This window comes from Mesocricetus auratus, unplaced genomic scaffold (assembly GCF_017639785.1).
Source record: "Mesocricetus auratus isolate SY011 unplaced genomic scaffold, BCM_Maur_2.0 Super-Scaffold_100008, whole genome shotgun sequence".
NCBI lineage: Eukaryota > Metazoa > Chordata > Mammalia > Rodentia > Cricetidae > Mesocricetus > Mesocricetus auratus.
Window position 1 is genome coordinate 83,259,806 of NW_024429192.1, and position 15,066 is coordinate 83,274,871.

General features: G+C 47.6%; 2 protein-coding genes across 6 annotated transcripts in view; one reads left to right on the forward strand and one right to left on the reverse strand.

The window, feature by feature from the left end:
* On the reverse strand, positions 1–10,933 carry Pdap1 (PDGFA associated protein 1). Its single transcript, XM_005079917.4, has 6 exons — positions 10,808–10,933; positions 6,909–7,000; positions 5,488–5,595; positions 3,173–3,294; positions 1,645–1,796; positions 1–729 (listed from the first exon to the last, which is right to left on the reverse strand). The coding sequence occupies exons 1-6, from the start codon at positions 10,818–10,820 to the stop codon at positions 671–673; spliced, it is 546 nt and encodes a 181-aa protein (XP_005079974.1). The 5' UTR covers positions 10,821–10,933; the 3' UTR covers positions 1–670.
* Bud31 (BUD31 homolog) overlaps positions 10,877–15,066 on the forward strand; it is a 7,218-nt gene continuing 3,028 nt past the window's right edge. The window contains exons 1-4 of one of the 5 annotated variants that reach the window (XM_040751355.1): positions 11,124–11,270; positions 12,398–12,535; positions 12,675–12,765; positions 13,378–13,497. In XM_040751355.1, coding sequence (XP_040607289.1) covers positions 13,404–13,497 — 94 coding nt within the window. In that variant the 5' untranslated portion in view covers positions 11,124–11,270; positions 12,398–12,535; positions 12,675–12,765; positions 13,378–13,403. Of the gene's footprint in view, positions 11,351–12,397; positions 12,536–12,670; positions 12,766–13,377; positions 13,498–15,066 lie in introns of those variants that run through there. The other 4 variants (XM_040751357.1, XR_005879061.1, XR_005879062.1 and 1 more) reach the window with 4 other exon arrangements.

The following is a 15,066-nucleotide window of genomic DNA, read 5'->3' on the forward strand; positions in this document are numbered from 1 at the left end:
TTATGATAATGTCGTTTAATCTGCCAAATATACAAGTTGAATTTGAGGAACATGTCTTGTCTGGGTGGTGCACAGTAACCAGAGGTTTCTTGAAATGATCAATGGGTAGGGTTAAAAATGGCCACTAGCCCTGACCAGGTGGATGGGAAGGGGGCAGAGCAGGCCAGAGGAGAGGCCTCATTGGACGGAACTGGCCAGGCATAAACCTTGGACCCTTAGGGGCACAGGCTTCCTGACAGCCCCTCTGAGTGAGCACCCAGACAACAATCTGGGCTGGTTGTCATCAACTCCCACAGCAGCTGCTGCTGGCACTACCCCCTCCCCCCCAACGTGCAATCTACTGGACAAATGGAATCTCTTACCCCACTTCCCAGGCAACCCCCCCCTAACCAGGGTTCCAAATTCTAAAAACAGCAAAAACATTCAAATGGCTATGTATGAAATGCTGTCCTGCATCTTTCTGTCTCAAAGATAGCAGCTGCCCCTCCCCCCAGCCCCCCCCACATCCCCTGAACAATTTCTGTGCCAAGATGAAGAGGAGGCCCCAGGCCATAGGGGCTCCTGGCCATGTGGGGCTGCTGCAGAGGCGCCAGGGCACAGGGTGGGTGAGACACGGCAGAGGTCTTGGCGGCACGGCCCAGTTCCCCGGCATCTCCTCCCACAGGCCAGCTTACTTATTCAGGGAGAGTGACTGCATTCGTTTTCCTGACAAAGTTGCATCATCTTTTGCTGAGGGGTTGGAAGGGAAGGGTGGGGGTTAGAACACAGCAAAAACACCTCCCACATCCCTCTGAATCACAGTACTTCAGGACCAAGGCCTCAGAAAACATTTTGTGCAAACTGTCTCAGCTAAGAGATAGGAAAAGAGCCAAGAAGGATCCAGACTGCCACTGGAGGGAAAGGATTTCTGCTGAGGCCACATGGCCCAGGTGTCCAGATGTTCCCACTCTGCTTGAGTGGCTGTCACCACCTTGTCAAAAGTTGCCTGTTCATTCAGGCCCACCAATGAATGGTCTGGTGGCTACTGGGAACTTCTGGCATCCTTGGTAGAACCCTGTAATTCCAACTTCTTTGTGTATTCTGAAATCTAATGTCTCAAGACACCTAGCTATAGTTCTGGGAAGCCAACTGAGTGAGGATAACCAAGGTCAGGAAAGGGATGGATGCCCCACTGAACTCTTAGTTCTACACCTCAGTTTCCTCATAATTCAGTAAATAGGCAGGAAAGTAAGCTAAGGGTTGTCATAGCCATCCTTGCCCCCTTTTCTATGGAAGGTCTCAAGTAAAGTGTTCCTCTACACTAGATACCCACAGGCCCACGAGAACCTGGATAACCTTTAGGTGCCCAGAGGGAGGGTGGGGATGCCTGGCATCGTTTTCTTTTATACATTGCTCCACCATTTTAAGCTCCTGGATGGAAGGAGGCAGCTTCAAGCACAGCCCCTTTCAAAGACCTGAGCTTCAAAGGCTCCTGCTGCTGGAGTCAATGACTTCCAGGTAGTGCTCTACGGGTCCCAGCCCTCATTTGACTCCACGGTGGTGGGCAGCTGTCATTTCTCAGTCCCTCCCACCTCAAGACAGGGTTCAGGGTCCTGCCTAGGGCCAGTCAGGTAACTGTTCCGGGGACAGCAGACCTGGGCCTACCTTTCCTCTCCTCTTCTTTCTTTCTTGCTGCCTCCTCCCGCTGTTTCCGGATGATTGCCAGCCTGGCAAGATCAGCCTTGGCCTGCTCTGTCTTCCCAGCCAAGTGCATCTTCATGTAGCGCTCCTTTGCTTTCTGCTTCTCGATTTCTTCTCTGTTGGGATAAAATGGTGTCATGGGCTAGCTTTCCCACCAGCCAGATGGGCTAGACATGGGAGTAAACACTCAGGTGCAAAGAAAAAGGTACTCCAGCTGAAGGGGGGGGGGCTTTGGTTCCAAGTGTTTCTTTTAGTGGACACCCCTCAAACAAGGAGGGAATAGGCCTAGGTGACAAACCCGTGAGAAACTTGGCATAAAAAGGTACAGTGTCTTGTTGCCGGGACAAGGTTGATGCCTGAAAACTTCAGATAGTTTACTGGCCACAAGGAGAACGTGGGACTCAAACCAGGTGCACTGTGCTCCAGAGAAGATGACATAATGAACAAGGTACTGGGCAGGGAATGAAAACCACAAATGATGGAAAGAGACACAACCTGACTTCAGGGTACATCCTTACAGTAGTTCACATGTACCTTCCAAGCAGGTGAGCCCCCCCCCCGGGCCCCCGGGGGGGGGGGCTGGTGAAAATAAAAGCGGGATTCCATGGGACAAGGATGTGGTCAGTAATCACAAAGGGCCATCAGTTTCTCTGTGTGATTCTGACCAGGAGGACTGTCTGTCTGTCTAGGATATGAGAACAAAGGGTTCCATTTGCACTGCTAACCTTAGAGCCAAATGGCAAAGGAAGAAAGAGCCTTGCTTGGCAGGAGCAGCAGAGGGGCTTTCTGGAGGCATTCCCAGTTCACAAGGCTGGGCAGTAATAAGAAGCAAAGCATGGGGGCCTGCTTCAAAGGGATGGATGGTGAAATACTACACTCCGAAGACTAGACAAGACACCTACTGCGGAGGAGTGGAGATAGCATCATTGGCCAGCAAATCCACCCTGACAGGGATGTGTCTTGGTTATTCAGGACTAACCTAGGTTCTGCAGGCCCCTCAGTGAAGACAAGCACCAGCAGGGTGCTGGCTTTCATGATCCTCAGTTCTGCATCCATCTCTGTTGCATAGAGATGGGACTTTCTGACTTGAGGCCCAAAGAGAACAGCAACTTATCCATGGCTGCTCGGTGAAGTGGCAGAACCCTGGTGGACACTACAGCCCTTCTGCTTTGGGGAAGACAACCCAGCCTGCTGGGTTTCTGATGAAGCCCATCACAAAAGGAAACTAATGGAGGGTACAGAAACAGGGTCCTCCACAACCCCAGGATCGCCCAAACTCCTTGTCTATAGTTTGGAGACATGCTCTTTAGCCATCTTGGGATTTGCACATGGTGGTAGGCTGGAATCCTAACAGCTTTCAGGATATTAAAAGGCCACGGGTCTGTCTAGTCCTGTGAAGTCAACGAGGCTGTAGGTGTGGCTAGAAGGTAGAGTGCCTGCCCTGGGCCCTAGTCTATGTGCCTAGGTTGCAGGTCCACCCAGCAGACGTTACCGTTCTCTCCTCGAGAGCTCCTTTGGCCCATCCAGATCCAGTTGTGTGACCTTCTTGGTTGTCTGTGCCACCCGGTTGGGATTCTCAATGTCAATGAGTCCCTCCACACCTTTTCGCTTTTGCTATGATAGAGCAGGAATGTTAGAGAAGGTTAGTTCTTGGAGTGCCTCAGAAAGCCAGCCCACCACCTCCCAAGAACCCATCAGGATGGGGATAGCACTATGGAATATCTCACCAGTCTGGGAGGGACAAGGAAAATGAGTGCATATAATAAGAGCTCAACCCGTGTCAGGCCCCAGCAAGACTGGCAGTTCAGGCTTCAGTAACTTGTCCAAGATCAACAGAGAGCAGTACTGCCCCATTCTAATGTGTCTCCAGAAGCGGCTTCCCATGGAATTCTAAGCCTGATTTTCCCTATAATGACCACATGCTGGGTCCCAGGGCTGGGAGAACCATGGTCTTGTAATTCCCACCCACCTCAGCTTTGAGTGGGAAATATGAACTCAGGATGAAGGTGCTCATTGAATCACAGGTTTAAGAAGCTCTGCCATCCTATCTGGTAAGGCCCAAGAAGAATTGAAACAGTTTTACAGTAAGTTTGCTTAATTTCAAGCTCTGACAAAACTAGTTTTTCTCCTTAAGGTGATCAGGAAAGAGCTTCCAAATGCTGATTTATCTGACCACTTCAGAGTTCCATGTGCCTACATCCAACTTGACTACTTCTTTCTATAACATGCAAACAACCATCCATGACAGCTTGAGAACTACTCTCATACAACTTCATCTCTCCTCCCATCTGCATGCCCCAAATATTGCTGGAATCTACACACTCTTCTACCTTGCTACTGCTAATCACAGAAGAGCAAGCCATGAGATGACTTCTCTTGCATTCTACAACACTTCAGCATCTGTTCCCCAGAAAAGTCAAAACCAGTGGCCTTTAAAAAGTAAACGTGAAGTCAGGGGGTGGGGTGGGGGTATATGGGCATAAACTGTTAATCTCAGCATTCAGGAGGCAGAAGCAGGTAGATCTCTCTGTGAGTTCCAGGTCAGCCTGGGCTACACAGAGAAATACTGTGTTAAACAAACAAACAAACAAAGTAAACCCTGGAATTATGATAGGCTGGATGGGGTGAAGATGCTTGATGTAAAGCCCAATGACCTGAGTTTGATCACCAGGACCCATGAGTTCTGCAACTTATCTGACCACACATGTGACAGGACATGCTTGTGCACTGACCATCATCCCACAAATACATTTTAAAACATAAAATAAAAAGCAAAACTGGTTATTTCTCTCCTACTTTCAAGGCACCCACAGCTGCCCCTGTCCAGTCCCTGATGCAGTGAAGCCAGCACCCTTCTGTAACTACAGTCATCCCTGTCCACTAACAACAGTCCCAGCAGCCCCTAATTTCTGCTCTTCAAACAGCAAAGCTTGTTCTCATCCTAGGGCCTTTGCACTTGCCAGACTGCTCTCCTTAGCTTTTTTTTCCTTTTTTTAAACATGGCTGGCTCTATCCTTGGCTTAAGCTACCTTATTAGCACAATGCTATTCCAAGTATCCGCCATCAGTGTGATTCATAGGACTTCTCACAATTTCAATTTAAACCATTCATTTACTTCATTTACGCTGTATGGTCCCATTAGATTATGAGTCCCTAAGAATAAGAGGTGTATGTATGTATGTATGTATGTATGTATGTATGTATGTATGTATGTATATGATATCACTTCAATACACTGGAGGCAGAGGCAGGAGGATCATCTCTTTGTGGTTTTTTTTTTTATTTTGTATACAGTGTTCTGTGTGCATATATGCTTGAAGGCTAGAAGAGCATGCCAGTTCTCATTACAGATGGTTGTGAGCCATCATGTGGTTGCTGGAATTGAACTCAGGACCTCTGAAGGAGCAGTCAGTGCTCTTAACCATTGAGCCATTTCTCCAGCCCCAGTAGGGCCACTTCAAAGCCAGGTTTGGTTTTATAGCAATATAGTAAGTTTGAGGCCAAGTTAGGATACCTGAGACCTTGTCTCAAAAAAAGGGCTAGTGATAGTTAGATAGTGGGTAAAGAACTTGCCTTGTAAGTCTTTTGATCCCTGGAAGGAGAAAACCCATTCCACAAAACCATTCTCTGACTTCACATGCCACCACGGTATATATCTACACCCCTCCAATTAAACAACAAGACAACTGGTCATCGTGGCACATGCTCATAAACCCAGCACGTGGGGAGGCGGAGACAGTCTAGGTTATGTAACACCCTGTCTCATCTGCCCAGTGAATGGGTGTGGCCTGCAGTCTCCAGACTCACCTGGTAGTCATCATCTTCATCTTCACTCTCATCTGAGTCTAGAGACTTCTTCTCCTTTTTGGGGTCACCTGAAGCACCATCTCCACCTTCTTCTTGTTCATCTTCTTCCTGTTTCAGAAATGGATAACCTGCAGAATCAAAAATGCAAAACAGACCCCCAAGAATGTAACACCTATGACCACCCTCTGCCTGTGGACCTTCACATTAAGCCCCTGAAAGGAAGGCTTGAGCCAAGTATGACAAGGTCCTAACTCTGTGACCCCAGCCACTCAACATCGTGGGCCGGAGGCCAGTCCTCTACTCTAGCAAAGCCCCGATACAGCCGCAGAAGACCCTGATTCCCCTCATAACTGCCTTGCTCAGTCCAGGGAACAGGTGATCTCACAAGGTCAGAAAGATCCTGGTGTGGAACTGAAAACTGTGTCCTGCTCAGCTGGTACCTGCTACATTCAGCTGCCAAAGTGACTTTCCTGGTCATGCCTTCCTGGTTTTTATGCTACCATAGTCAGGCTTGCCCACATACTCTCTTTAGCACCAGATGCCCAAGACCACATCTTGGCAGGCTTCATACATGGCTTATTCCTGTAATATCAGCATACAGACATAGGCAGGAGGCCTGCCAAGAGTACAAAGCCAGCCTGAGCTACATAGTGAGCTCCTGCCCTCCCTGCAAAAAACAAAATAAGAAAGCCCTAATTAAAAAAAAAAACCGTATGTCCGTCTTCTCTTAACACCTACCTACACATTCTCCAAGGTCCCATGCAAATCCCAGGAATTCCATAAAGTTCTCCCAGATCCCCAGCTAGAGATGGCCCCTCCCCTTCTCAGGGCTCCTGGGATGGGGTGGGAGCTGTTTGCTCCCTTAGGCCCTTAATCCAGATGTAGATATTCAGTGTTACAGGGGATGAAAATAATGGTGGACAGGACAGGCTATTCCAGGCCCAGAGAAAAGGGAACTACTAATTCAGCTTGGACTGAAGGAGGATGGGCAGCACAGAGTCACAGAAGAGGCAATGCTGGACAAAGCCGACAGCAATCAACAGGACACTGGGGGTGTGAGAAGGCAGGCAGGCAGTATGTTGTGTAGAGTCTGTCAGGGGGAGCTGCAGGAAATGGGAGCTGCAGATGCACAGTGGCTGGTAGAGAAAAGCCTCTAGAAAGCAGGCACAGAGGACTAAGAGCGGACACCACTAGGCAACCGCTGCAGTGTGGGCAAAGTCCCTTCTCACTGGTCCAGTCACAGGAAGGCCGCTCTGTGACTGTGCCTGGTGCTCCAGGGCTCGCACCTACCACCTGCTGCCCTTCCCACGCTCATGTGGTGACTTCTCTTGGAGAACAGGAGTCTTTTCCTGTCCTCCCCAGGAGCTAGGCGCAAGGCACCATGCTAGACCCCTGGAGCGGACAGACAGACATGTACTCACGTTGGCCTTCTGCTTCTCAGCCTGCAGCTGGGCATCAATCTCCTCGGGGCTTGTATACTGCCTCACCCGGCCTTTGTGGCCTCCCTTTCTACCTGCACAAAGAGCACAAGTTCAGGGAGGTGAGACAGAAGGCTGCCTTCTTTGCACTGATCCCCAGAAGGCTGTCCTGCTTGGGACAAAGGGGACCTTACCCATCCTCCCCGAGTACCACCTAACCCAAGTGCTCCCAAAGGACAAAAGCAGCAGCTTATAACACCTGATGCACAGATCACCGGATGTAGGTTCCTAACAATAGGACCTGAGGTGAGGAAAGGAAGATGGAGTCTGACTGAATCCTGTTTCTTAAAGCCCAGATATGGCTAGGTGTAGTGGTTCATGCGCACTTTTAGTCCCACTCCAGATTGCAAAGGCAGGCAAGATATAGACCTCTTGAATTCTAGTTCAGCCTGGTCTACATATGGAGTTGTAGGCCAGGAGGGCACCAAGTGAGACCTTGTCACAGCCCTATAAACAGACTCCAAATAGCATTCGCATGTGCAAGCAGAGAAGCATGAGACATGCATGCCACTTCTGGCACTACAAGGCTTTTCTTTAATACTGCCACAAGCGCATCTGATCCTCAGAACACAGGAACAGCACAACAGCCATTGATGGGTTCCTTCCATAAGCAGGCAAAGTGCAAAACAGGAAGAGTTCTGTCGCCTAAAGCTCTGGATTCCAATCTCAGCTTTACCTAGATCTTTTCCTAGATTTATGGCTCTCTGGGCAGGTGTATATTTTACCACAGCCTCAATTTCCGCTTTTCCCATAAGGCTGCCGTGGAAATAAACTGGTTACCATTTGAAAAGCAGTTGGGGTAGGAAATGGTGGCACACGCCTTTAGCCCCAATTCTTAGGAAGGCAGATGCAGGCAGATCTCTGGGAGTTCAAGGCCAATCTGGTCTACAGAGCTAGCTCCAGGACAGCCAAGGCTGTTATACAGAGAAACCCTGTCTCAAAACAAAACACCAAAAAAACAAAACCAACAACAAAACAGAAAAAAAAAAGCAGCTGGGGCCGGGCGATGGTGGCGCACGCCTTTAATCCCAGCACTCGGGAGGCAGAGGCAGGCGGATCTCTGTGAGTTCAAGGCCAGCCTGGTCTACAGAGCCAGTTCCAGGACAGCCTCCAAAGCCACAGAGAAACCCTGTCTCGGAAAAAAAAAAAAAAAAAAAAAGCAGCTGGGATTGTGTGTGGAATTGGATAAGGAACACAAAATGTCTGCTAATCTGTTCTAATACACTGCTTGGTAGAAAAACATAAGCTACCACACAGGCCCCCTAAGCAAACTATCACCAATGGTAGCAGAAACAATAAAATACTCCATGTTTATCTTGGTGATATGAAGAGAATATTTACAGTATAAAAATTCAAAATCTACCAGTAGAAATTCTGTGCTTATAATTAAACTAGCAAATGGAGCTACAGAGATGGCTCAGCAGTCAGACAGCCTCGGTTGGTTTCCAGCACCCACTTGGCAGCTCAAAATCATCTGTAACTCCAGTTGCAGGGTAATCCAAAGTCCTCTCCTAACCTCTCGGGCACTGCACCCATATAGTGCACTTACATACATGCAAGCAAAATACTCCACTGGCACAAAAAAAATTAAACTAGCAAAATTAAAGTTGAATACAGATCCAACAGCAGTCTAACTCTTGACTATTAGTGACAATTCATCTCAGAGGCTTAGTTCCATACCCGATGCTTTAGCCAAAACACTAAACCAATTCCTGCTAAAGCCCTTCTTATCCCTGGGTGGCAACTCCTCTGCATCCTGATGCAGATGTGGCTATGACCTCTTTTGATTTCCAAAAGCCCCTTGCTGTGAGTAGAGACTCTGAAATCAGACTGTCAGAACTGCTCCAACTGGAGAACATTGCAGACACTGATTTCCTGGACAGCAGCTGCAGAGCTGTAATTGGGCTGCCACAGTCCACACCACCCATTTTTAATGACTACCTGAGTTCCCAGGGGTATCTAGGTATGCTCATAAAAGGTCTGTTGTGAGATACCAAGGTTGCCATTAAAAAAACAAAGAAAAAACATCAACAACAACAAACACCCCCTTTCTTGCCTTCTTAGTATTCCAGGCAGTAGTAACAATGAAAAACTGGTCACTGCAGGGCCTTATTCCCTACACTTGTCTATAGGATACTGACTTTAGTTTGGTTTACATAGGCTCTTTCAAGACCCTAAAAACAATTCACAGTATGATGAAAACAGAATCGGTCCTTCCTGGGAAGTTTTTTTATTTTCCCCCTCCTGAGACAGGGTTTCTTTGAAGCTTTGGAAGCCTGTCCTAGAACTTGATCTGTAGACCAGGCTGGCCTTGAACTCAGAGACCCACCTGCTTCTTCCTCCCCCAAAGCTGGGATTAAAAGCGTGTGCTAACACTGCCAGGCTTCCTGGGGAATTTCTTACAAATTTTTTTTTTATGGTTTTAGCAATGTCTCCTCATATTAACCCAAGCAAGGAAACAGGCCTTGTCTGCCTGCAAAACTTTTTATACAAATCAAAAGACTAAGTCAATTAGCCAGCATTTCATATTTAAGACCAAGGAACTGTACTTCACACCTTGGAGTCAGAATTCTGGAGCTGGAAAAGTTCTTTGCCTCTTACAGATGAGACTGAAGAACAAAAGACAGTGCTCTCCACCTTTACTCCCAGCATTTTGGATCTCTGTGAGTGCAAGACCAGTATGATCTACAGATCGAGTTCCAGGACAGCTAGGACTACACAGAGAAACCCTGTCTTGAAAACAAAAAGCAAACAAAACAAAACAAGACAGTGCTCTTCTAGGCACAGAATAAATCAGCAGAGACCTGGGTTTAGCCGCACCTGGCTCTGTAAAGCCTAATATCTGGATAGTGACAGGAAGCAATTTAGGTTTGAAAAAGCTCCAGGCAGATGTTCCTGTAGGCTGACTGCATTAACTGACTTAACACGTGAGCTACCAACATTCACTGATCAGACTAAGTTCTATCATCGTAGAACTCCTGTCTCCAACTCATCAAGCTAAACTTTACTCATAACCCTGTAGTTCAGATGAAGAAGACGAACTAGAAGAGGTTAAAATCTTGTTTGAGGCCACAGAATCAGGATGTGATGTATCTAGTATTCAAACCCCCATTCTAAAAGGGAAAGAGAACATAAGACGGGAAACGCTGTCTTCTTGATCCGCACACACAGTAATAGCTAGTGGTTGCCTGGGCATTTAGGGGCTGCGGGGCACTGGACTGAGTACGTGAGTCACGTAGTTTACGCCTCACAACAGAACAAGAGGTAGAGACATAATCAATGCGTCCCCGTTTGGAAACGACAAAAACAAGAGACAAAGAAGTTAGGCGACTGGCTAAGAGACACATCCTCAATGGCTACCATGCAAGGAGAGAGTCAAAGCAAGGTGGGCCAAGAACCAGATCATTAAGTCACGGTCTTATTATGAGGCAGACGTGGCCGAGTTGGAGCCCGACGGATCCCACATTTTATGCTCGTGGCAGACAGGCTCCGCACCAGCGCGGGACGCGGTGACTCAGTCTCGGGCCAGCCAAATGGGAGCATAACTTCAGACGGTCCCAGGCTCGGAGGAGCGACCCTAGGGTCCCGCTTTCCTCGGGGGAGAGGACCTAGCGCCCGTGAATCTCCTTAAAATCCCCGATGGAGATGCTCTCGACCACTGCGCTCCTCAGGTTCCTAGTCAGGACAATTGAGCGTCGAGGCCCACGCTTGGCTGTGAAGCGGTGGGGATGGCCTCCTTCGGCGCGGGTCTCCTAGAGGTCCGCGGGCTGAGGGGACAGCGACAGCCCACCCACGGCCGCCCCTAGCGAAGCCACGCGAAACACGCGCGCCCACCCCCTCACCTCCTTTAGGCATCGCGGCTCCGGCGGCTGCAGCGGCGGCGGCGCCTCGAACTGACACCGGAACCGGAAATGCTTTGGGATCGACTTCTTCCGCCCGGCCCAGTCCCTCTCCGCGTGCCGCCGCCGCTGCTGCCGCCGCTGCGAGGAACGGGGACCTCACCGAGGCCGGGCTGTCTTGCGAGTTGCCTGAATTCCTGGCCTGACCGCGTGTTGCCAGGCAACCGTGCTCCCTGGTATCCCGGTCCGGGGAGACGCGTAGCTGTTCCGGCCACCCCCACAGGAAGTGAGAGGAAAAGGGCCGAAGGGTTTCCGAAATTCTACAAAGGCAGCGCTCGGACACCTAAGATGACGCAATCACCGCGCGAGGTGGGCGGGGCTCCGCGAGGGCCTTATTTTGAAGAGTTTCTCTCTGGGGCGGAAGCCGTCAATAAAGAAGCGGCGGCCTTAGGTGCCTGGCCTTCCGGTGAGTGTTTCTTTCCTCTGTTCTCGAGTACTGTGCCTTTTGCAACGGTTACGGCGGGGGCGGGAGTCCCTGATGGCTTGGTACCTTTGTCGTTCTGTGCAGGGGATGGTAGATTTGGGGCTGTTTATTTCTCAGTGTGTTTTTTTTTTCTTAACGTCGTTTTCTCTTCCGGGACTGTTTTCTAGATAGCGCTTGTTTCTCAGATGCTGGTCTCTTGAGTTTTCCCCACTGTCCCTTCTGTAACTTCCCTCTCGTTCGTTCACCTCTTTTCCAAAACTCCTTTCGTCTGTAAACCGCCCAGCTCCTCTTTCCTCCTGATACGTTCACCTCCTCCTTTTACCTCTCTCCTTACCCGAGAGTCTCCTAAATTGAATTGTCCTGGGTCTGGAGAAAGCGATTCTTTAGTCAGGCTGCGCGCCCTGGGAAGGGATCAGACTCCATCCACCTCTTAATAGTGCTGGGAAAACCGTTGCACAGACCACTGATTGGGAAGTCCGGCGTCTCTCAGTCAGACTCTGCCAGTTCTCAGCTCTGTGACCCTGAATCCACCAATTAGAGTTTGACTCATTTGTAATGCTGTTAATGAAAGATGTGTGTGTGGGGGTGTAAAATATCATTTCACCATATATCGGGTGGGACTGAATACATTGGAAGAAATGAGTCGGTTATGCTTACTGGTAGTAAATGTCCAGGGTTCTCTTTGCCACCTAGAAAACTTAATGCAATTTGAAAAGAGGCTTTTCACCTATTTAGTCGACTAAAGACACATGCCTTTAATCCCAGGAGGCAAAGGCAATCGAATCTCTGTGTGTTCGAGGACAGCCAGAGCTATACAGTGAAATCCTGTCTTGAAAAATAATACAAAACAAAATATACTTTTCTGTTCTTTTCTTTCTTTCTTTCTTTCTTTTTTTTTTTTTTGGTTTTTCGAGACAGGGCTTTCTCTATTGTTTTGGAGGCTGTCCTGTAACTCACTCTATAGACCAGGCTGGCCTCTGAACTCACGGAGATCCACCTGCCTCTGCCTCCAGAGTGCTGGGATTAAAGGCTGCACCACCAACGCCCAGCTTCTGTTATATTTCAACTTGCCCGTTGTTTATTGTGTGTAATCTGCTTTTATTTTACAGAAGAGACCAAGTACCAAACAAGAAAAGTGATCTCCCCAAAGTCACAGAATAATTGGTAAATCTAGACAAGAGCACAGACTTGTAACTGTAAAGACCAGGGATTTTTTTATATATTCTTGTGGAAAGAAAGATCCAAAGGTATGGTGCTTTTTATACTCATATTTTCCCCCTTTTAAATTATTACTCCTTGGGTTCACTTAGAGGCTTTCATTGTAATTGTTTTTTAATCAGTTCTTATAACATCTTTTTTGTTTGTTTGTTTGTTTTTTTGAGACAGGGTTTCTCTGTGTAACCGGCCTGGCTGTCCTGAAACTGGCCTTGAATTCACAGATCTGCCTGCCTCTGCCTCCAAAGGTCTAGGATTAAAGGTGAGTGCCACCACCGCCCAGCTCTTACTATCCTTATTTCTACAGGCAAGAAAACTAAAATTTAAGGTTTTTTTTTTTTTTTTTTTTTTTTTGAGACAGGGTCTCATGTGGTCTAGATTGGCCTCAAACTTACATATGCAAAGCTGGCCTTGATCCTTCTGCCTCCACCTCACATATGCGTTGGTTATAAGTGTGTGCCACCATTCTCATGTAGGGAGGCTGTTTTTGGCCTTCTGAAGAATGATCTATTGTGAGCATACTTTTGGTTTTGGATGCAAGCCAAGGAATAAAATAAATAGCTAGGGAGAAAGGGAAGGGTTTGGCTCATGGGGGAGCAGCCCATGCCCAGATAAGGGACTGGGAGGGTATTGAGACATGTGCTTGGCTTTGAAATAGGGGGTGGAGAGCCACTTTTTAGAGGAGCTCAGAAAACACATCTGACTCACCAACATAACATACACTTTTTTGAGCTTGGTAGCCGTGAGGAGCAGAGCTACAGTGTGGATTCAGGCAGTCCCTTCATGGCGCTACTAGTGCTTTTGCTGCTTTGAGTAAATGAAAGAGCACCAGGAATGGCTCCTGAGACTCAGAGAGCACTTGGCTTTCTCCTAGGTCCTTCCTAGCTATCTTGCTGGGAAATGCCCAAAGTCAAAAGAAGCCGGAAAGCGCCCCCAGATGGCTGGGAGCTGATCGAACCAACACTGGATGAGTTAGATCAAAAGATGAGAGAAGGTGAGTGGGGTGCTCCTGCCTGGGTAGGCTGGATGACAAACACTGTGAGAAGAGACTTGTTGCAAACCAAGTTTCGTTGTTTGCTTATCAACTCAGGATACTTGAAAGTTCTGAAATTTAAGATAACATTAATGAAAATATCGTTCCACTCCAAAAAACAAGGTGTTTTATTTCTAATTAGTGGGTATATTTATAAGAAAAACATCAGTTGTCTTTTTTACTTCAATGATTTATTGGAGACAGGGTCTCATTGTGTAAATTTTTTTTCCTCTTATTTTTGAGATCGAGTCTTTACATAGCTTAACTGTACTGGACCTGTAGAATCAGGCTGGTCTTGAACTCATGGAGAGCTTCTTGCCTGTGCCTCCCAAGCACTGAGATTAAAGGTGTACCACAATGCTCAGCTTGGTCTGTGTGGTTTTTCTTTTCTTTTTTCCTTTTTAGATTGATTTTACATTGGGGAGAGGTATATGCATGGGGGTACAGGTGCTTGTGGGGCCAGAAGAGGTGTCAGATTCTCTAAAGCTGGAGTTAAAGGCAGTTGTGAATCTCTGACATGGGTACTGGGAACAGCCCCATTATGAAGTATTTTTATTCATGCGTTTTTTTCCTCCCCTTTTGAGACTCTGTAGCTTTGACTGGCCTGGAACTCTGCTACATATTCATTTTTTTTACAGATCTTTGAAAGTCTTCTTTAGCCCTTGGTCTTTGTACCATGTAGCAGTTTCATTTATTTATTTGGAGACAGGGTTTCTTTGTATTGTTTTGGAGGCTGTCCTGGAACTCACTCTAGACCAGGCTGGCCTCGAACTCACAGAGATCGGCCTGCCTCTGCCTCCAGAGTGCTGGGATTAAAGGCATGCACCACCAACGCCCCGCCAGATTTATTTATTTACTTTCCAGTTTAAATTTAGATAAGAAACAAGGTTGCTTCACAAGTCAGTTCCAGGTCCCTCTCCCTTTCCCTCCCCTCCTCCCGTGCCCTCCCCCCAGATTTATTTATTTTTATATGAGTGTTTTGCTTCATGTGTATCATGTTTGTGCCTGATGTTTGCAAAGGCCAAAGAGGGACATTGGATCCCTGGAACTGGAATTACAGCTATGATATGAGTTGTCACCTAGGTGCTGGGAATAGAACCAGGGTTCTCTGCAAAAGTAGCCAGTGCTCTTAACCACCCAGCCATCTCTCCAGCTTCCCCTTGAATTGCTGTTTTTGAAATATCTGTTTACAGCTAACCTGATCATTGCTATTATGAGATCAGACCAGAAGCCACTGTTACCTTTGCTTTCTTTACACAACTGGATGTGCCAGTTTCTGTTAAGTACCCAGAACTTGGTAGTAGTCAAGGTTGCTATGGGTTGAGATTTCTTGACACAACTCTGAAAGTAAAGGAAATTAGAGTGTAGCTCTAATCAGCTCTCTCTGATGTGTGTCCTAAACTCATGGTTACTATTTAACTTCTTGGGGGAGTTGCCAGACATTTCCTACACCATATTGCATCCTGCTAGAAGGGCTTGAGGATTCCAGTTTTTTGTCTGCTCTTGTGATTGTCCATTGTTTTCATTACT

Bases quoted from the DNA above. Each gene is read 5' to 3' on its own strand.
- Pdap1 (XM_005079917.4), bottom strand. The intron at 1,797-3,172 runs GTAACGTCTGCT...TTATCCCAACAG, and splicing joins GAGCTCTCGAGGAGAGAACG to AGAAGAAATCGAGAAGCAGA. The intron at 730-1,644 runs GTAGGCCCAGGT...CCAACCCCTCAG, and splicing joins GAAAGAAGAGGAGAGGAAAG to CAAAAGATGATGCAACTTTG.